At 46.8% G+C, this 21,866-nt stretch overlaps 1 protein-coding gene and 1 long non-coding RNA gene across 2 annotated transcripts in view; one reads left to right on the top strand and one right to left on the bottom strand.

Moving 5' to 3' along the window:
* LOC309397826 overlaps positions 1-21,866 on the top strand; it is a 270,063-nt gene that overhangs the window by 14,789 nt on the left and 233,408 nt on the right. The window lies entirely within an intron of this gene.
* The window catches only part of SLC16A2 (solute carrier family 16 member 2), a 78,062-nt gene continuing 71,052 nt past the window's right edge, over positions 14,857-21,866 (bottom strand). The window contains exons 5-6 of the mRNA XM_081964190.1: positions 20,236-20,464; positions 14,857-17,099 (exon numbers count right to left, since the gene is read on the bottom strand). Of these exons, the coding sequence (XP_081820316.1) occupies positions 16,876-17,099; positions 20,236-20,464 (453 nt within the window). The 3' untranslated portion in view covers positions 14,857-16,875. The remainder of the gene's footprint in view (positions 17,100-20,235; positions 20,465-21,866) is intronic.

The following is a 21,866-nucleotide window of genomic DNA, read 5'->3' as shown; positions in this document are numbered from 1 at the left end:
CCCCTGGTCCTTCTCTTCACTAGACTAGCCAGGCCCAGTTCCTGTAACTGTTCTTCATATGTTTTAGTCTCCAGTCCCCTAATCGTCCTGGTTGCTCTGCACTTTTTCTAGAGTCTCCACATCTTTTTTATAGTGTGATGATCAAAACTGGATGCAGTACTCTAGGTGTGGCCTTACTAGGGGTTTATACAGTAGTATTAGTACCTCACTTGATCTTGATTGTATCCCTTTGCTAATGCAATTTAGGATTGCATTGGCTTTTTTGGCGGCCGCTGGACACGGCTGGCTCCTATTTAGCTGGTTGTCCACTAAGACTCCAAGATCCCTTTCAGAGTCACTGCTATTATTCTTCATTATTTTATTCTCAATGGAGAATCCAGTGAGGTAGGCATGGCTGAGATTTTCTGGGCCACAACCATCTGCTGAACCTCTGTGGTAAATTTGACCCCGTCTCTTTGTCATTCTAATCATTATGTCACACTAAGTCTTTGTAATGTTTAATTGCATTAAGGTGAAAATATTCGGATGCATGGAAAATGGTCCTGCAAACAAGTGGTGGGATTCAAATAATTTAGCAACCGGTTCTCTGTCCTAATGATTTCTTCCAACAGCCATTTCACAAAACTGCTCAGAAAATTAAACAAACAGTTCTCCCGAAATGGTGCAAACTGGCTGAATCCCAAAACTGCTGCAAATTTAATTAACTTTCAATTAAATACGGCTTTTTCCTGCCTTGTCTAGTTGTTCGGAAACTCTGGCAGAGTTTCTCCCCTTCACAGAATAACAGAGTTGGAGGGGGCCTTGGAGGTCTTCTAGCCTAAACCCTGCTTGAGACAAGTGGCTCTCTAGTCTCTTCTTAAAAGCCTCACCGTGATGGAGCACCCCCAATTTCTGGTGGCAAGCCATTCCACTGGTTAATTGTTTTCACTGTCAGAAAATGTCTTCTTAGTTCTAGGTTGCTTCTCTTCTGCATTAGTTACCACCGTTGCTTCTTGTCCTGCATTCTGGTCCTTTGGAAAATAGGTCTTCTCAGTGACCACCTCTCAAATATTGAGATGCTGCTTTCATGTCACCCTATAGTCTTTCTTTTCACTAGACGTACCTAATTCCCGTCACTGCTCTTCACATGTTTTAGCTTATGCACATGGGCTCAATTGCAGGACATTCTGCCACATTCATTTGCAAGTTATTCTGCATCTCCATTGGTGAAGTGTCCACACAGATGTATTGCTATGGTAGTGTTTGCAGTCTATTGTTTCAGCATTCAACATAGTTCATCTCCAATTTCTGGACAGAGGAGCTGCCCCCTGGCATCGTCCATCTCGCTGGCACTGAGCCAGAGTTCACAAATACAGTTGTAGAGGTGTAAACTCACTCTCCAAGACTGATGTGTGTGCAAAAATGCTGTTGGCAAGTATGACAGCTGAAAATTATTAATGTGTTTAATCTGACTGTCAAGACAGTAACATGCCTTATGCAAACACCCAATTGAAGAAACATTCTAATAGTAAATAATCTGTGATTTATTTTTTAGAGTTCCATATTTATAGTCAGGAGCGTTCAGAAGGGTTCAAATAGTCAAAACGACTGAGTGGATCTTTGATCCCATGACCAAGGCTGCCATCTTGACTTTGTTAGACCCCCCCCCCCCCGCTTTCCCTTCCCCATGGATTCCTGATCACAGGGCTGGGGGCTGGATCAGACTGATCCAGCACTGCTGAACCATGAATGGCGAAGCTCCTTTTGTGTCCCTTGGGACAGCCATATTTGAGCCTAGTAGTCAGGGGAGTGGAAGCACAGATGCTTCAGGCATATTCTCATCTTTAGATTAACTTGAGGGCTGGGAGCCTTGTGTGCTTGGCAAGTGATTCATACTTAACTGTAGTTGGTCACCAACATCTGCAAGGAAGTAGGCAGCTTCAGGGACTGACTCCTTAGTGGGGGTTTTTTTTCCATCTGGTGTTCTTGAAAACTCGCTGCAGCCAACTTGCCATGGCCAGCTCATCATAGTCAACCCACCACGGCCAACTCACCGAAGGACAATTCAATTATTTAAAATAATTTTAAAAATATTTTAATGTTTGCCATTCACCTTCCATTCTGTCCCTCTTTTTGCATCTATCTTTAAAGATTATATTCCACTATTTCTTTCATTTCTTTAGGGCTTCATTGAAGGCCACAGCAGTCTTGTGTTTGACCCTGGGGAGGTGGCGGAGAGGCGTGGCCAGCTCAACGTCACTCGTGCTGGGGGTGCCTGTGGACGCCTGAGCACAGCCAGTGAAAATAGGCCTCCGAGCTCCTTGTTTGGCTGCGACAGCCTCCAGGAACACTCTGCCAGTGAAAACAGAGCTCGGCCACACGCAGCCCTTCCGGACTCCGTTTTCAATGGCAGAGGCACAGTGGGCCGGTCCTTCATTGTTTCCATGGTGGCCCTGCAGGTCAGATCTAAGCACCCTGTTAGATATCAACACTAGCTACCAGAGTTTCCACTCTGGTCCTCTGTTCCGGTGGGAACAGAGGTTTAATCTGATTGGCTAAGAGGTCTGACAGCTCCCTATAAAAGGGTTGCTGTCAGACCGGACAGTTGCTGGATTGTACATACTTGTCTGTCTGAATAAAGAGCTGTTGTTGCGTTAAGCCAGTGTCTGCCTTCTCATTGCCCAATCTAACACTGGTGATGAGGATGGGATTGAGAGGCAGATAGGTGAAGAAACGAACAGCAAGACATCCAGATAGCACTCGACAAGGCCAGGGCGTCCGAATCTGCACACAAATCCATGGAAGCATTACAGCGCCAACACAATGCGCCACAAACCGCGCAGAAGCAAATGCATGTACATCACGAGGCTGCTGAAAAAGAACCGTCTGACAGCGAAGAAGATGACAGCTACCACATGCGCGGTAGCCGCACAAAACCAGCACGAAAATTTAACTCGCGCCTACCGCCCTGCGCTAGCTGCAGAGGGGACCATAATAATAATAATAATAATAATAATAATTTTATTTGATTAGCCGCAACCCTCTCCCGAAGGACTCGGGGCGGCGTACAATCAAAACGGATAAAAATACACATAAGACAAACATATATACAAAAAGAACAGAGACATATACATATGTGCATGGAGGAGAGTTGACTTATAAGTGAAAGACAATTAAAAATACAATTTAAAATCCCCTTAAATAAAATTACTAAATTAAAAAACCCATCAGGAGCATTACGAAGTTATGGTTGAGCCAGGCCAGCTATTTGGAAAAGGTGGGTCTTGAGCTTGACACGGAAGGAGCGGAGGTCAGTAGTGGTCCTAATATCCGGGGGGAGGTCATTCCACAGGGCTGGGCCCGCCACAGAGAAGGCTCTGCTCCTAGGCGCCGCCCCATGGCACTGTCTGGTGGACGGCACCTGGAGAAGTCCCTCTCTGTGCGAGCGGATGGGTCATAGGGATGTATGGGGCAGAATACGATCCCGCAGGTAACTAGGTCCTGAGCCATGGAGCGCTTTAAAGATCATAATCAAGACCTTGAAACGCACTCGATAGACCACAGGAAGCCAGTGCAGCTCGCGCAGGAGAGGTGTCACATGGGAGTACTTAGTACTCCCCATAATCACCCGCGCGGCCGCATTCTGGACCAACTGCAGTCTCCGAGTGCATTTCAAGGGAAGCCCCATGTAGAGAGCGTTACAGTAGTCCAGGCGAGACGTCACCAGCGCATGGGTGACTGTGCATAGGGCGTCCCGGTCCAATAGGGGGTGCAATTGGCGCACCAGGCGAACCTGGTGGAACGCCCCCCTGGCCACGGCTGTCACATGTTCATCCATGGACAGCCTGGCATCCAGGAGGACGCCCAAATTGCGTGCCCGCTCCACGGGGGCGAGTTGAATGCCCCCAATGGCCAGAGATGGAATTATGCCATGCCCGGTCTACCTGTCGATTTTGGGACGCGACCTGTCAGCGTTGCGACAAGAAGGGGCACATTGCCAAAGTGTGCCGGAGCAAACTCCCTGCCACTGCTTGGCAGCCAAAACCCAATCCAAACCGCCAACAGAGGCCCAACCCAGGAGCCTGTTGGAAAACTCAAGGGCGCCCAGAGAGAGAACCTAAGGTAACCTATCAAACCACGATAGGGCAAGTCCGCACTAGGCGGCCAAAAAAGCTGAAGGTCACAGTCCTCATTGAGGATGCTCCCTGCGAGCTTGAAGTCAACACTGGATCGTCCCTAACGATCATTTCCTGGTCGACCCTGAAGCAAGCCATCCCGAGCCTGAAAAGACGGCACCTTCGCACCCCAGACATCAGTTTGCATGACTACCAGGGGAACCGAGTCCCCATCATTGCCCAAGGCACCTTCCGAGTGCAGTTCAAAGACATCAGCGCCAAGCTTTCCATGACCGTGGCCAATGCATCGCTACAGAGCCTCCTGGGGCTCGATTGGTGTGAAGCCCTGGGGTTGGAAGTCACCGGAATCAACTCCGTAAAGGACAGCAGCACTGAGGCGATTTTTAAGGAGTTCGAGGACATCTTCGGCTCCGGTCTCGGTAAGCATGTGGGGACGCCAATCTCTTTTAGCTTGGACCCCAACATAGCACCTATCAGGCTCAAACCCAGGAGAGTACCTTTTGCTCTCCGCCCTAAAATCGATAGGGAAATTGATAAGCTGGTGAGCCAGGGGACCCTAGAGCCAGTCGACCATGCACGCTGGGAGACCCCTATATTGACCCGGGTCAAGCCAGACGGGTCAGTCCGCATCTGCGCAGACTATAAATGCACAATAAAGAACGCGCTACAACAAAGCGCCTACCCTGTGCCCATTGTATAACACCTACTACATTAGCTAGGCCCAGGAAACTTTTTTGCAAAATTAGATATGGCACAGGCATACCAGCAGTTGCCTGTAGATGGTGCCACAGTGGAGGGGTGCATTCAAATGCCACCGCCTGCAATTCGGAGTTAGTATCGCCCCTGGACTGTTCCAAAGCGTCATGGAATGGCTTTTGCAGGGGATACCAGGAGTCGTCCCCTATTTCAATGACATCTTGGTATCGGCTGCAAATGAGGTGCAACTTTTTAAAAGAGTTAGGGCTGTTTTGACCAGAATTCGTGAAAAAGGCCTCCGGCTCAAAAAAGAAAAATGCAAAATTAACATGCCCAGGGTTGAGTTTCTGGGGTACATGATTGATGGCTCTGAGATTCACCCGACATCACAAAAAGTAAAAGCTATCCAGGAAGCCCCTACACCTCGCAATCAGGCTGAGCTGCAGGCATTCCTCAGGCTCCTTAACTTCTACAGCGTCTTTCTCAAACAGAAAGCCACCATCGCTGAGCCTTTGCATCGTCTCCTGTCCAAGAACGCCAAATGGTCCTGGGGCTGAGCTGAGGCTGCCACATTTGCCGCGGTCAAACGCCTTCTGACTGCTGACTCCCTGCTGGTCCAGTACAGCCAGATCCTGCCGCTGTGTTAACTTGCGACCAGTGACGTGTGGTGAGGTTTATGGCTGGTGAGGCTGGTGACATCATCAGGCAGCCTCAGCCTCCTGCACACGTCCCATTCCCCGCCTTCCTGAGTCAACATGAAGGGGACTGCGGAGCACGAGCCGGCAGAGCGCGCTCCGCGATCCCCTTCATGTTGACTCAGGAAGGCAAGGAATCGGACCACGTGTGCCTTTTCCCTTTTCCCTTTTTTTTCTTTTCATGATGAGAGCGGTGAGGCTCTGCCTCCCCTGCCTCTCCTGACCGCACGTCCCTGCTTGCGACACATCCCCCTTTGGCGTCGGTGCTGTCCTCAGCCACCGCATGCTCAATGGCATGGAAGCCCCTATTGCCTTCTACTCGCGAACCTTGTCTTCCATTGAAAGAAACTACAGCCAAATGGACCGAGAGGCTTTGGCTGTGGTAGCGGGAGTCAAAAGGTTCTACGAGTACCTTTACGGCCAAGACTTCGAACTTGTGACGGATCACAAACCATTGTTGGGGCTACTGGCTGGGGACCGACCTACCCCAATATCTTTGTCTCCGCGCATGACCAGGTGGAATGTTTTCCTGGCTGCTTACTCCTACAAACTGGTTCACCGCCCTGGTTCCATGTTGGGACATGCTGACGCTTTGAGCCGCTGTCCCCTACCTGAACTGCTGGCCGATCCCACTCGCCAGACACCAGTCCTACTTATTGACTGCCTGGACTCTGGACCTGTCTCGTCCAATGAAGTTGCCCGTTTTTCTGCTAAGGACTCCACTATCAAGCAGATTTTGAACTGAGTGTGGAGGGGGGGGCAAGGGGCCTGTTGGGGCCGAATTTAAAATGTTTTTTACTAAATGCGATGAGTTGTCGGTAATCAAGGGCTGTTTACTGTGGGGGGACTGGGTGGTCGTACTGCGAAAGGCAGTATTGGAGGCATTACATGTGGGGATCCTGGCATTGTCAGGATGAAATCCTTGGCTAGGAGCTATGTCTGGTGGCCTAACATGGACAGGGAGATAGAAGAGTGGGTGGCTACCTGCACTCCATGCCAGGAATCCAGACCAGCTCTCCCAGAGGCACCCGCTAAGGAGTGGGAGCGCCCTCAGGCACCCTGGTCTAGGGTGCACATTGATTTTGCTGGCCCCGTTCATGGCCAAATGTTCCTCATAGTTGTGGACGCATATTCAAAATGGTTAGAGGTAGCCCTGATGACCTCTACCACGGCAGAGGCGGTCATCAAGGTGCTACGGAGACTTTTCTCCATGCACGGCCTGCCCGATGTCTTGGTCTCAGACAATGGGCCCCAATTCACGGCCATGCAATTCGAGACCTAACTAGCAAGTCAGGGAATCAGACATGCCCTGGTCGCGCCATTCCATCCGGCTTCCAATGGTCAGGCGGAGAGAATGGTGTGATCAACTAAAGAGGCCCTCGCCAGAATGGGCCCGGGAGATTGGCAAACACAGGTTGATCACTATTTGCTAATCCAACATATCACGGCAAGTGCCACCACCGGGAGAAGCCCCTCTGAGCTTCTCATGGGTCGCGGACTAAGGTCCCACTTAGACCGGCTACACCCAAACTACTCTGCCACATTGCCCCCAGGCTCCACAAGCAAGATTCGAAACTTTAGCATAGGGAATTCAGTGTACGCCCACAACTACGCCAGGGGGGCTCTGTGGATTCCTGCTACGGTGATAGGCATCACCGGCCTCGCTCTTATTTATTAGAGCTAAAGGATGGTAGAAATTGGAGGAGGCATGTTGACCAACTCCGTGGTCGCCTCTCCCACTCCAATCTTAGAACACCAGACGAAAATCCGGAACAAATCAGCCAAGGCCCTACCCAAAAGGAGCAAACGCTCACTCCTTCCACAGCCAGCTCAAACCCGAGGGTACCGGAAAACTTATCTGAGTTTGTTGCAGGCCCACAGCGAGCTCCAAGCGAGCAAATCCAGGGAACTCCAGCCACAGCCTGGGGTAAGTTCCAGCAGGTTCCACAGAGCGGAGCTGGAGAGCAGACAGGTCCGTCTGACCTGCCTGAAGAACCGGTTCCAAATGAACTGCGCAGGTCTGATAGAGCGAAACAAAGACCCGCCTACCTCAAAGACTATGTGACCAATAGGAACATCCCAACCAAGAGGGGAGGGGTGTTGGATATCAACACTTGCTACCAGAGTTTCCACTCTGGTCCTCTGTTCCAGCGGGAACAGAGGTTTAATCTGATTGGCTAAGAGGTCTGACAGCTCCCTATAAAAGGGTTGCTGTCAGACCGAACAGTTGCTGGATTGTACATACTTGTCTGTCTGAATAAAGAGCTGTTGTTGTGTTAAGCCAGTGTCTGCCTTCTCATTGCCCGATCTAACACACCCCATGAGCTGGATCCACCACCACCCTGGCCTTGAGTTTGACACCCCTGGTGTAGTTGTCAAGACTGACTCGAACCTTCATCTATATTCCACTTTGCTCGCAGCTCGCAAAGAATGGGGGGAGGGGCTGGGTTTGGATTGGAATGCAAGGATGGGGAGAATGGCCTCCAAGCATCATTGATTCCCATGAGACATTACTCCCCCCCCTCAAGGACACCCCGAGCAGATGCCACAGTGTGGCTGGCTGGTTCTCAAAACAAAATAACAGATGTGATCGGTGGGCATAATGGAGTTTGGGTGGCCAGTGGGAAAAGGGGAAATGAATTGCTTTTGCGTGGGAAGCCCAGAACTGGTTTTCCTTCTTCTGTGCCAATGTGGATTTATTCAGTGAAGTTTATACTCTTGGTAGAATAATGTCCCAGTTTCTTTTTTCTGGATTCGCCAACTGGACAGTTGACAGTAATTCTTGTCCCATGGTGAGTTCTTCCATGAGTTGACCATGCTGAGTTGTGGTAGACCCTTTGCAGAGAGATGGCCCATGTAGGTTTCAGGAGACATAATTTTGCTAGGATGTATTTCTGATGGCCAGGCATATCTTCTCCTCAGCTGTTCCCTGGGCCTGAAGACCAAGCCTGCTCTATAGAACAGATTGTCTCGGCTCTTCGCTCACACTGTGGATTTCTAGGTGCTGATCCTTAATTTATAGCAATGTGAGGCATGCGGTTTCTTCTCCAATGTTCTCCTTCACTTCAGTTGGGGGGAAGAGATGTTTTGTCTCCCACAGAAGAGAATTTCAGTGGAATCCTCAGGGGTGGAGACGCTTGTTCTTGGGGATGAAGTGACCAGGGTGTTTCTTCTGTGTGTGAATGTTCTCTTTCATGGTAGAGTCCTCTCTCCAGAGGCCACAGATCCTCAAGCCTACCATGCTTCCATTCAATCATGGGGGGTGGGGGGTGGGGTAAAGAAAGTGAAGACCTTGTGAAGGGCCCTTTTTACATGCATTGCATTAAAAGAGAGACGGCGTTTTGACGGTTATGGTGATCCCTGTTGAGATCTCATCCCTTTGGATGACTCAGCCAAACTCTTCCAAGGAGGCTTTTCCTAAGGTAGGTAGTCCTTGTCTTACAACCATTCACTTTTTGAAGTTACAACAGCACTGCAATATGTGACTTACGACTGTCCCCACGTTTATGACTGTTGCAGCATTCCCACAGTCATGTAATCAAACTCCAGATGCCTGTCAACCGGCATTTATTTACGATTGTTGCAGCAGGGTCACCTGATCACCATTTGCGACTTTCTCAGCTGGCTTCTGACAAATAGAAGTCAATGGGAGAAGCTGGATTTGCTTAACAACCACATGATCCACTTAATAACAGCAGTGGTTTGCTTAACAACCAGTCCTGGTTGGGTCTTTAAAGGGTAATGAAAATTGGGAGTGGCTCATTTAACAGCCTCCTTGCTTAGCAATGGAAATTCTGCTCCCAATTGCGGTTGTACTACCTGTAGGAGGGCTACTGTCTCCACTTAAGGGAAACAACCCCTCCCCCCATGTTAAATAGTTAGAGAAAGTCATTTGCTTTCTCAAAATCAGTCACCCACCCAATTATTTTCCCCATGGGTTGGAGGGAAACATTTGAAAAATGATTTGCAGCTCGGAGATAATGAATTCTTTGGTGCGCTCTCCAAACCAATAGGTTTTATGTGTGTGTTTGTGTGTGTGTGAGAGAGAGGGGGGGGAGGGAGGGAGAGAGAGAGAGAGGGAGGAAGAGAGAGAGAGAGAGAGGGAGAGGGAGAGAGAGAAATCAAGTGTTCTGGCACCAAGATTGGGAAATCTGAAAAGCTTTCACTAAAAGTTTTGCCTGGGGACATGGGACCTTTCGATGGGACACCTAGTTGGGTTTCCCCATTTCCTGGGGTCACAGAGCAGAGCCTGAGTGCGGCTGGTGGAGAAGAGCTGCAAGAGGGACCCAAAAGGCCCTGCCTACTTCTCCGTAGTCCTTCTTTTCCCCAGACCTTGTCGGTTGATGGTCCCTTGCTCTACGAAGAGGGAGAAATTCCCAAATGAAGGTGGGTCTTTTTTCAGGGGAGCCTAAGGGGGTTTTCCCTTCTTGAAAGAGTGGCAAAAGACACCCATATTTCAAATGGAAGGGACGGCACTGGAAGCGCTGGTGTCTTCCTTTTGGAGTGGGTAGGTGGGTGGGTGGGAGTGGGTTCAGCTGCTGGTCCAGTTAGGGTTAGGGTCAGACCTTAAGTGGCTTTCTTGACACAACAGGATCCTCTATTCCAGGAATGGCAAACCTTTTTTGGCTCCCGTGCCATAAGCGGGGGGAAGCACAGAGGGGTTGTGCGCAGGTGTGCCACACCCATAATGCAATGCCCGACACCCCCCCCCAGTGCGCATGTATGCATGACAGGCGCGCCCCCAATTTTATGCCTGCTTTTTTCGCCCTCCACAGGCTCCAGAGGCTTTATAGGAGCCTGGGGAGGGTGAAAACAGCCTGCCCCGCCCCCCGGAAGCCCTCTGGAGGCTTCAGGAGCTTCCCTGAAGGTTCCGGAGTGCAAAAAACCGGCCCTATGAGCAAACCGGAAATTCAGGAGGGTTGTTTTTGGCCCTCCGGAGCCTTCAGGAAAGCCTCCTGAAGGCCCCGAAAGCTCCGGAGGGCTTAAACCAGCCCTACGAGCAAACCGGAAGTCCGTTCTTGAATTTCTAGTTTGCCTGTAGGGCTGTTTTTTGGAATTCTGGAGGCTTCCGGGGGGGCAGGGGAGGTGTTTTTGCCCTCTCCAGGTGCCTATAAAGCCTCTGGAGCCTGGGGAGGGTGGAAAATGGCCTCAAAAAAAGCTAAAGTCAGCTGACCAGCACGCGCATGCCCTGACAAATGGCTCCGCGTCCCATCTGTGGCACACATGCCATAGGTTTGCCATCCTGGCTTTATTCTGTGTTTCTCAACCACAGCAACTTTGAGATGTGTGGACTTCAATTCGCAGAATTCCCCAGGCTGCTGGATTGCTGGGGAATTCTGAGAGTTGAAGTCCACACAAGGTTTAGAAACGCTGCTCTATTCAAAAGCCATCTATGGCCTTTTCCCAATGGCTGTCCCTCTCTGCCAAAGTATTTTCTTTTCAGCTTTTGAACATGGAAAGAAGTTGGGTTGGAGTAGGAGGCAAGGAATTATTTCAAAACAAATAGAGGCTAGAATTCTAACCACAGAAATGTAATTTGAACCAGTTGTCCTGAAAAATCACCATCTATAAAACAACATTTTTTCTTACGTCCCTTCTTCCTCAAGGGAGAACAACCTTTTTGGTAGCCTCGAATCCAATATTATTTGAGTTCCAGAAACCAGGATGTCGGGAAAAGTTTCCTGGTTTTGCTTAATGAAACCCTGTGAAGTATACTTTGTGAATTTACAATACTTTTGTTTCTTGCCAGGGGCATCCAAGGGATGTGTGAAGAGATGATCATGCGTAATATGTGTACACCTTTCACACGTATTATGCATGAAACATACATAGAAAAAGCATGATACTGCCATGGCAATTTTTTTAATACATTATAGATAGTCCTTGACTTACAACAGTTCATTTAGTACTGTTCAAAGTTACAACGGCACTGGAAAATTTGATTTATGACTATTTTTCATACTTACAACTGTTGCAGTATTCCCAGGATCACATGATCAAAATCCAGACCCTTGGCAACTGACTCATATGTATGATGGTTTGCAGTGTCCTGGGATCATGTGATCACATTTTGCGACCTTCTGACAAGCAAAATCAATGGGGAAAGCGGATTCATTTAACAATCGTGTTACTAACTTAACAACTGCAACAATTCACTTAACAACAGTGGCAAGAAAGGTCATAAAATGGAGCAAAACTCACTTAAGAAATGTCTCACTTAGCAACAGAAATTTTGGGTTCAATTGTTGTCATAAGTCAAGGACAACCTGTACACAAAATCAGAGGGAACTAATTCTGAGCACCTGTGGTCACAGGGGGCTCCGAGGTCTCAGGTCGCGCCCCTTTCATTTACCCAGAAGGAAAACCAAAGGTACCACAATGCCATTGTCTCATCAGGACACAGGAGAGTGAGAGCAATTGGCCATACATTTAACATGGGATACATAGGATGGTTCTAGGAAGCAGAGAAATTGCTCAGAGGATAAGGAAAAACCTTTGGAAAGAACAAATTTTACACAAACTTTACACTTCTCTGTGGAAAATAAGTCACGAAGAACATTGAAGCGTTCTTTACAAAAATGTCACAAAAGTTGGTTGTGCAGGAATGCAATCAGACTTCATGGGACACGCTTAGATCATGCAGGGATAATGTCACCTCTGGGAGAGAACTGGATCAGGACTTTCCCTGCTGGTAAATGTTGAGATGAAACACTGCAACCCCAGGTGTGCACGAACTGGGGAAGGAAAATACAGGATTGTGGCTAAGCTTCCCTATTAATTTTTGATAAGCTTCTGCTTTTAGTTTCCTGGCTTAACTGGGGCATCGCAAGCTGTACAGCAGGGACAACTAACTCACAACCCAGAAATACAGGACTACGGAGGGCAAGGTTGAATTGTTTGATCCTGTTTGGTTTGATGGGGTGCTTGGGGGAATTTTAAAGGGCAAAAGGCTCTTTGTAGAGGCTTAAGGCACTCCTGATAGGCTGGACCTCCATCCTGCCTGAGATACATCTGACTCCTTCCTGACCCAAGCCCAGAAGAGGCCTGGCAATGAGTGGGTGGTAGGTCCTGCCAGTTGGATTGTCTTGGATGGCTGTCTCTCTTACGGTGGTTGGGTGGTTTATTTTAATTGCAGTGTATAACTGCTTTTACTGAATGCCACCCAGGTTTGTTGTGGAGCTTTGTGGCTTTACACATTTCTAAAATAAAAACATACATAAAATACATTTTCTTCTCTGGAGACTTTTAAGGGGCAAATTAATTCTTTTAGTTTCTAGAAGCCTTAAAACCTCCATTTTGTCCCTTCTCTTCCTAAAATGGGCCAAGACATGGTGATATCATTAGCAAAACCTCCTGTTGCCTTCAGCAAAGGCAAAGCCTGAAACGGCTTTTTGCCTTTTCTGCCTTAGGACTTAGAATGTCTGAATGTCAGTTTACTCAAGAAACTCAAGTTCCATGGCTACATCTTAGAACCCTGAGCAGGAGACATATAGAAAACCTGTTTGAAAAAGAAAAATCTGCAATCAGTGGATTGTTGGAAAGCTATACAGCAACAGAGGGCACGTCTCTTCAGTGTGTGTCTTACAACTTGCAAGAGTACAAGACTGTAAAATATCAGCATTAAGGGGTGGAAACTAGTGAGATTTACTCCTGGGACACCGTGGGCATCCAGGGAGAACCCGGTGGAGGCATCTGAATAAAGTTATTCTCTATTGCAGTTTCTCAACCTCAGCAACAAAGACAGGCGGACTTCAACTCCCAGGATTCTGCAGCCAGCAGTCCAAGTCCACATATCTTGAAGCTGCTGAGAAACTCAGCTCTACTGCTCTATGACTGATTCTATAAGGCAGGGGTGTCCCAACTTGGGAACTTTTAAGAATGTGGACTTCAACTCCACAAGAATTCCACAAGTCTTAAAATTCCCAAGTTTGGACACCCCTGCTATAAGGAATCAAAATACCCCCAAATATGGATCATATCTAACTTTATTACATAAACTGGAGAAGGGAAGGTGCTCTGCAGGGCCAGACTCACTGACCACTCATTGTGGACTGTTGATACATGGGGTGGGGGGTGGGAGGTGATATAAAATCCTTCCTTTTTGGACCATTGAAGTCTTCCTTCTCCAGCCCCCAAGTCCTGAGATCAAGTTCTGCTTGCTTTTCTCCTGGGCTTTAGAACAGCTGAAGGATTTGGGATAAATCCCCAGAAGAGAGGGATGGTTGAAACTTCCATCAATGGTTCTTTGGGAGATATGAAAATGGACCACACTTTTAATTGATGACTGTACATCTGCATTTAGCATCAGTAGAGGTAATATTTCTCAACGGTAGATGCTTTAAGATGTTTGGACATCAACTCCCAGAATTCCCCAGCCAGTGAATTGTGGGAGTTGAAGTCCACAAACTTCTTAAAGTTGCTAAGGTTGGGAAACAATCTTAGGACAGGGGTCTCCAAACTTGGCAATTTTAAGACTTGTGGATTTCAACTGCCAGAATTCCCAACATAGCTGGCTGGGGAATTCTTGGAGCTGAGATCCATAAATCTTAAAGTTGTTATAGGATATGTAGGACTGGCCCAGTTGTTCTTCCCAGTTAAGCTCAACTCTCATGATTTCACAGCATATGGCCAGATGCCACATTGACCTGAGGAGCAGCGGTTTCTGCTGCTGTCTGAGCCACCGTTAAGAGACCCGGGAGGTTATCACTTCCACAGTGCACAACAGGGATCAGCATCAGTTTAGCCATGGTTGGGATGGGGTCATCCATCCATCCCCCCCCCCCCCGTAATCTATGCAGTCAGAGGGAAATTCATGGAAAGAAGAAGGGAAGAGAGCTGCTAAGGCCATCTAGTCCTTGCCAGTGGTAAGGAGATGAACTTGTTCAGGTGACTCAGTTGACCAGGGAACATGTCTTCAATTGCCGTATTTTTTGGACTATAAGACACACCGGTGTATAAGATGCACCTAGATTTCGAAGAGGTAAGTAAGAAAAAAAAGGCTTTGTCCTCCTCGGCCCCCAGGAGCATTTTGCAGGCTTCAGCAGGGCTGGGGGAAGGCAAAAACAAGTGAAAAATTGGCCGTTTTTTTGCAAAAACGAGAACATTTTTGCCTTCCCCCACCCCTGCTGAAGCCTGCAGAGTGCTTCTGGGGTCTGAGGGAAGGGAAAAACGCCTCGGTTTTTGCAAAAAAAAAATGGCCTGTTTTTCACAAAAATGGGATGCGGGGGTGGGGCTTTGGGAAGCCAAAAATAGCTGCATGAGTAATATAAGAGGCACCAACATTTCCACACTCTCTGGGAGATATGAAAAGGGTGCGTCTTATACTCCGAAAAATACAGTACATGTAGTCCTCAACTTATAACCATTTATTTAGTGACCATTTGAAGTTTTGACAGCACAGAAAAAAAGAACATATGATGACGCTCACACTTTTGATGGTGACAGGCTTCCCATGATCATTTTGTGACTGGCATGGATTTATGACATTGCAGCAGGTCATGTGATTGTCATTTGCGACTTTCCCAGTACAGGTAGTCCTCGACCTACGATGACAAGTAACCCCAAAATTTCTGTTGTTAAGTGAAACATTTGTTAAGTGAGTTTTGCCCCATTTTGCGATCTATCTTGCCACAACTGTTAAGTGAATCATTGCACTTGTTAAGTTAGTAACCCAGTTATTACGGTAAGTCAGGGGTGTCCAAACTTGGGAACTTTAAGACTTGTGGACTTCAACTCCCAGAATTCCCCAACCAGTCTTAAAGTTCCCAAGTTTGGACACCCCTGCGGTAAGTGAACCTGGCTTCCACACTGACTTTGTCAAAAGGTCACAAAATGGGATCACGTGGCCATGGGACACTGCAACCGCCATAAGCATGAACCAGTTGCCAAGCAACTGAATTTTGATCATGTGACTGCAGGGATGCTACAAAGGTTGTAATTGTGAAAAACGGTGGTAAATCCCATTTTTCAGTGCCGTTGTAACTTTGAGCAGTGACTAAACGAACTGTTGTAAGTCGAGGACTATTTTGCTTCTGACAAGCAAAATCAATGGGGCAGGCTGGAGTGGCTGAACAGCTTCATGATGCACTTAACAACTGCAGTTATTTACTTAACAACGTGGCAAAAGAGGTTGTAAAATCGGGTGCAGCTCCCTTAACAACTGCCTTGTTTAGTGATGGACAGTCTGCTCCCAATTGTGGTCATAAGTTGAGGACTACCTATATATGAATGCAGATCCTGAATAAGGTCAAAACCCAGTAAATCTCCATTCCAGGAATGGTTTGGGAAACTGGGAAATTAGAAGCCAGTTGGGAAAGGGGCTGACGCTTGTTATGACTCTTGACAAGCCTCCATTAAGGTGGACGCTGTCAGCAAGCCAGGTTAATGTTTTGCATTTGTTTCTCCCTCCTGGGTTGTTTTCAGGCCCTTAAGGAAAAGAGATATGGAAGTGAGGGACTTGCACACTTCCATGTGCTCCTTCCTCTGTCATAAGGTTAGGGCCTCAGTTTCCTCATCTGCAGCCTTTGGTATAAATGTCCACTGGTCCCCCCCTCTTCCAGCTGCCTTCCTTGAAACAATTGCAGTGGAGGATCAAGCAAGCTCTAAATGACCCCCCCCCCCCCAATGCCCACCCTCAAGTAAGAGAATCTGAGATCCATCTTTCGGGTCTCCAAAAGAAGCATCAGTGTATCCTTCAACTGTATCCATAAATGAGGAATTATTCTTCCTTTTGAGATTCATTTAATATGTAAAAGAAATCAAACAAAGAATTCATAACCCAAAGGAACTGGAAGGGGAGAAAAACCTAATTACTTCTTCAGGGACAGCTTTTGGGGAGACAGGAGAAAAGGGCTGAACTTGCTGGTTGAAAAGAAAACTTCTCGGAAAAGGATTCAGAATTCCCCCCCCCCCCCCCATCCAGCTCTTGTCCTTCTGTCTCTGTCAATATCTATTAATTTACTTCTGAGAATTTGGCAGCTCCACAAGGCGCTCCGGAGGGAGTTTCCAGTGAATTTAAGCTCACTGTCAGCAAAATAACTAAGGATGGCTACAGAATCTATTTGGGGGGGGGGGAGAGGAAATGGTCCAACACAATCTATTAAAATGTCATCATCGTCATCTATGCATAATCCACTAATGTGCTAACTGGAAAAAAAATCACAGCTGGGACATAAATGTGGGAACAATGAGAATGTTTGGTAGGAAAGAAAGAAAGAGTCAAAAGAAACTCAAATTCAACTTGAAAGCCAAGAATGTGATCAGGGCCGACCAACAGAGTGATTTTCTCTTATCACACAAGAGGTCCTTCTTTTGCTCAGTCGAGGATCAGAAAACGCTGCTGGTGGCAGGATGGGTAACCAAGCCAACGTTTACAACTTAGCTCCCTCTGTGGTTGGAGCACCTGGGAGGAGTTCTCCATTTGGGACCATCTCTGAACCCAACATCTTGTCTTTCCCCGAATCCAGTCGCTCCTTCTTGAGCTGAGATTGATGGATGAAGGGAACGAACGCAAGAATGAGACCTCCAATTATTGGAGGAACTCCGGCAAAGTAGAAGGCAAGCTGGTAATTTCCAAAATGGTCATGAAGGAATCCTGAAAAAGAAGAAGAGCAGGTAACCTATAATGGAAAGTGAAGTTGGGGAGGGCTTCTGTCCTTGAGCTATGGAATCTTAGCAACTTCATTACTGTTTTTAATGCCCAAGGATAAAGACACAGAGGGAAAAGAGAAAGAATTCTGGACTTCAATAATTATTTGGATTTAAAATTTGAACTGAGAAACAGAATAACAGAGTGGGAAGGGACCTTGGAGGTCTTCTAGTCCAACTCCCTGATCAAGAAGGAGACCCTTACAGAATTACAGAATAACAGAGTTGGAAGGGACCTTGGAGGTCTTCTAGTCCAACCCCCTGCTTAGGCAGAAAACCCTACACCACTTCAGACAAAGGGTTATCCAACTTAAAAACTTCCAGCGTTGGGGCATTCACAATCTCTGGAGGCAAGTTGTCCCACTGATTAATTGTTCTCACTGTCAGGAAATTCCTCCTTAGTTCTAGGTTGCTTCTCTCCTTGATTAGTTTCCACCCATTGCTTCTTGTGGAAATTAATCAAGGAGAGAAGCAACCTAGAAGTACAGAGGAATTTCCTGACAATCAGAACAATTCATCAGTGGAACAAACGGCTTCCAGAAGTTGTGGGAGCTCCAGCACTGGAAGAACCAGGATTCTGCCTTCGTGGCAGTTCTCAGCTGCAAACACCAAGCTAAAAGGATGTTGGCCAGATCAAGTAAGAACCTTGATCTATGGAGATTCTCCGTCATCCAGGTCATGGTTGTCCCAAAGGTGCTTTTCCAAAAGGCAACTGGACTTGGTTCAGTTCTGACTGATGGGTGAAAATGGAAGGACTGATATCCGTTTGCCCTCTCTCTGAGAGTGGTTGAGGCACCTGGAGGTTTCTCTGGGCCCTCAGAGTCACCAGAATAACGGAAGCCTCCTTGGAAGTGCTGTAAGAGCAGCTCTTTCCACCCTTTTGACTTCTGACTTGTGCTGCTCAATTACAACAATCCTCTTGATCAGGTCATGCATCAACTGGCTTAGCTGGCTGAGGGATGGAAGTTGTAGTCCCACATATAGGAAAGGCTGGTCAAGGGGCATTTCATGACCTCCAGGGTGGGTTCCGGCAGGCACTACGGCCAGTTCGCTTGTGTGCATGCTGCGTGCACATGCTCAGTATAATTAAAATTGTTTTGCGCATACGCAGAACCCCCCCCCCAAAAGATGGCGGCACCTATGGCGGCCCCTGGAGAACTGGTTCGGGGGCATGGCAGGCCAGGTTCCCTGCCAGTTTCAGCGGCCCAGGCTGCCAAGCGGTTCAGCCAAACTGGTCCGAAGTGGTATGACTATTTTCTGGTCTTCACAGCTCAATGGCTCTGCTCTTAAGACTTCCTCATTCTTCCTGTAAGGGCTGAAGATGCCAAGATGGGGAAAAAGGCCAGACATAAGAATGTCAAGCTAGGAAAAGAGCAGCTAAGGACCCATCGATTCAGAAAGGTGAAAGAAAAAGACCTAGGATTTAAACCTTGGGCCTCACACACGTACCCAGAGAGCTTAATCCCTGTATTCGCTTCTGTCTTATTTACAATAAAAGCAACTTATCTGACAGGGCTCTATGACCCTTGAAGTTTCTACAGTGAGCCCCAGGTGACAGGCCAGGTTTCAGAAGAAAGGAAAAGTATTGGTGGTTCTGATGTAAAATCTGACAGATGGTGACCATTTGCCTTCAACTCCTTACTCCGTGACCCTTTTGCAAAATATGCCCCCATTTTAATTGGAGGCATTCTGAACCAAATGATTTTTTTTAAATTGTTCATAGCATTGAGGAGTTCTGAGCCTTGAATTCAATGTAAAGTCTTTCAATGTAGCTTTTAATGGGCTTTAATAAAAATGTTACTTATTCCAAATTCAGATGACCGGTTGGGGAGGAGGCAGTCTGATTTTTAAAGAGTACACATTATTCCTAGAAGAAGAGGTACAACTGGCCAAGAACTTTCCAGCTGCAGCACTTCTTCTGTAAAATCTTTTGATCTTTTTAATCTGGGACAACGGGACTTTATTGAGCAACATTTGGCTATTTTCTAAGCAGTAAATTAATCTGGGCTGCTGATAGTTGCCAAATTAAATATATATATCTATATATCTCAAACACTTCAAAATCCAGCCAGAATTTACCCAGTGGCCAACAACATTACTTATTACCACACTATAGAGGGTTTTATTATACAAGTTGAAGCACAAAGAATTTGATGGAGGTTAGTGTTAGTCTGAGAGAGGAATAATTAGTTTATTTAATAATTGATAACTACTTCTGTTGGCTGGTGGGGTGATGCATTCCAAGCTCACTTTTAGATGTTTTGCTAACAATTATAAATTACTAGGAATTGAGGGGTCCTTGATGCTCTCTGAGCTTGCTTCTTTTCTTGCAGGCATTCCATTACCCTGACTAGGTAACATCATCAGTGCTAGTAAGGAGTGGGGTTTGCTGTCAGTTTATATTCTGGTATCTTCTGGAGAAGGAAAGCTTTGGTGACAACTAATTTTGACAAATGAAAATGCAGTCAAATTAAGTTTTCTTCCAGCCTCTCCAACCCCCCCCCCCCAATATGGCTACTTCAAAATGAAAAGGAGCACCCAGACCCCCAGACCGCATTTCCTGCTTCTTCTTGCAACTAAGAACCTGTGAAATAGGTCTATTAGCTCACAGCATCTCATCAACTTCCTTAAGTATGGAGAAATCCCAGAGAACCTGGCCTATGTGGAGGAAGCGATTGAGAAGAAAGTATTTTGGTATACTGGCTCAATCTGGCTATCACACCAAACTGTCACCAAGAACATTTGTCTAGGATTAACATCTGAAATCACAGTATGCTGAGAACTGGTTTGCGTGGTGATAAGCCAAATGAAGCAATGGCAATAGCACTTAGACTTGTATACCACTTCACAGTGCTTGACAGCCCTCTCTAAACTGTTTACAGAGTCAGCATCCTGCCCCCAACAATCTGGCTCCTTATTTTACTGACTTGGGAGATGGATGGCAAGTCCTGGATTAAAGATGAGAGCCAACTATGACGTTGTCCCTCCTCTGCCAACTCTTTATATCTTGCTTGGATAAGGACTTTTTAGACGCGTTGGAAACATCTTCCTGCCCAAATCATCAAGCTAGAAAATCCTCTCACCTGCAATTGGTGGGCCAGCTGACATGGGGATGGCCATGAGTCCCAGGAGATAGCCAATGGCTTGAGAAGCCTCCATGGGCCCAACCAGCTCAAAGGCAATGGGGGCCATAATGGTGATGAAGAGTCCATCACAGAGTCCAAGGAAGAGGCAGACGACAATCACCCCCCAAAATGCTTGGCACTGTAACAACATCATGCACATGACGCCCAAGATGATGAAGGACGCAACCTGAGGAGTCAAAACAAGGAAGCTGTTTAGGCAACAAGACAAACGAGGAGGAATTCCCTAAGCAAGGGGCTGAGGGCATCAGTGAGTGGCTCACTTTATAAGTGATGAGGGGAAGTGACTTCTCTCTCTCTCTCTCTCTCTCTCTCTCTCTCTATCTCTCCCCCTCCCTCTCTCCCTCATGCAAGTATTCAAGCTCACTCAAGATTTCTGACATCTCATCCCTGAGATTTCATGTGAAAATGCAACGTTCTACTCATTCTTGCTTGAGAATGTATAGGTTTCTGGTACTCTCACCTGCCATCTCACCACATTTTGACATCTTCGCCTGAAATCACTGAAATCTCACCATTTCATCCATATTCATTTTTAAACTGAACCCTGACATTCTGCAAATGCTACTTCAGGTTGTTGCAGAAATCTTACCATCTTTGATTAAACAAACAAATAAAATGTCTTCCCCATCTCTGGTTAAGGAGGACAAATGGCTTCAGCTATATCCACAGATTATGTTTAGAGAGCCTGGTCCACTTTCCAGACTTTCTAATCTGGTGGGGGGGGGGGGAAGCAGGATTCCCCAAATCTTTTCTTGGATGCTCAATTCTCCATGAAAGTTGGCTGGGCAACCAATAGGTTGAAAACTCACTTTGAGTCTTAGATGTGTGTGGCTAAGCCAAGAAGTTTAAACTTCTTTGTAAGGATATAAATATTGTCTTCCACTTTGGTTTAGTTAGGTCTTTCATTCCTAAGCCCCTGAACATTCTTCCCATGTCCACATTTTCTCTTCTGCTTTTCCCAAAGGTCGTCTCCTTGGTAGCAAATTAGCCAGGGCGCTTAAGATTTGACAACTGGAGTACTTTGGTTTCATGTCTGAGGCCCCAAGGCCTTCAAAGACAATGCGCTCTAGATATCTGAGGTGCACAGATAAGGTACTAAGTTTCAAAGAAGGTGAAGTTTTTGGAAGCAATCGAGGAGAAAGTTGGAAGGTGACAGCAACTCTTCTGCCATCCCCTTGCTCTTAGCAAAGTGCTTGTGTTGTTTGCTAACCCCATTATAGAGATTCTTAAAGAGTTGTTTCCATCCATTAAATATCTTTTCCTCTATTTAGATCATCTCAAATATCTGTTGTGCTTCCAACTTTGCAACATATTCTCCTTGGCAATGAACGGAAGGTGAGTACTAGGCCAAGGCTAGAGTTTTGGAAGGCTAATTTTTCCCTTCAGATTTTTATAATGATCACAAATAGCTTATTTCTACTGTTTTTTTTAATGAATTACATAAAATAAGCTGCTTCTTCCAGCCAACAGGAAAACCTCCCAGTATGGATAGGCTGCAGAACTTCCCAAACTCAGATCTGACTTTGGGAGTTGAGGCTGCACAAGTCCTCAACGATCTGAATGAAAGA

The sequence above is a fragment of the Natrix helvetica genome (assembly GCF_964273705.1).
Source record: "Natrix helvetica genome assembly, chromosome: 11".
Lineage (NCBI taxonomy): Eukaryota > Metazoa > Chordata > Lepidosauria > Squamata > Natricidae > Natrix > Natrix helvetica.
Note: the sequence above shows the minus strand (reverse complement) of the source record. Positions and strands in the feature narration are given on the sequence as shown.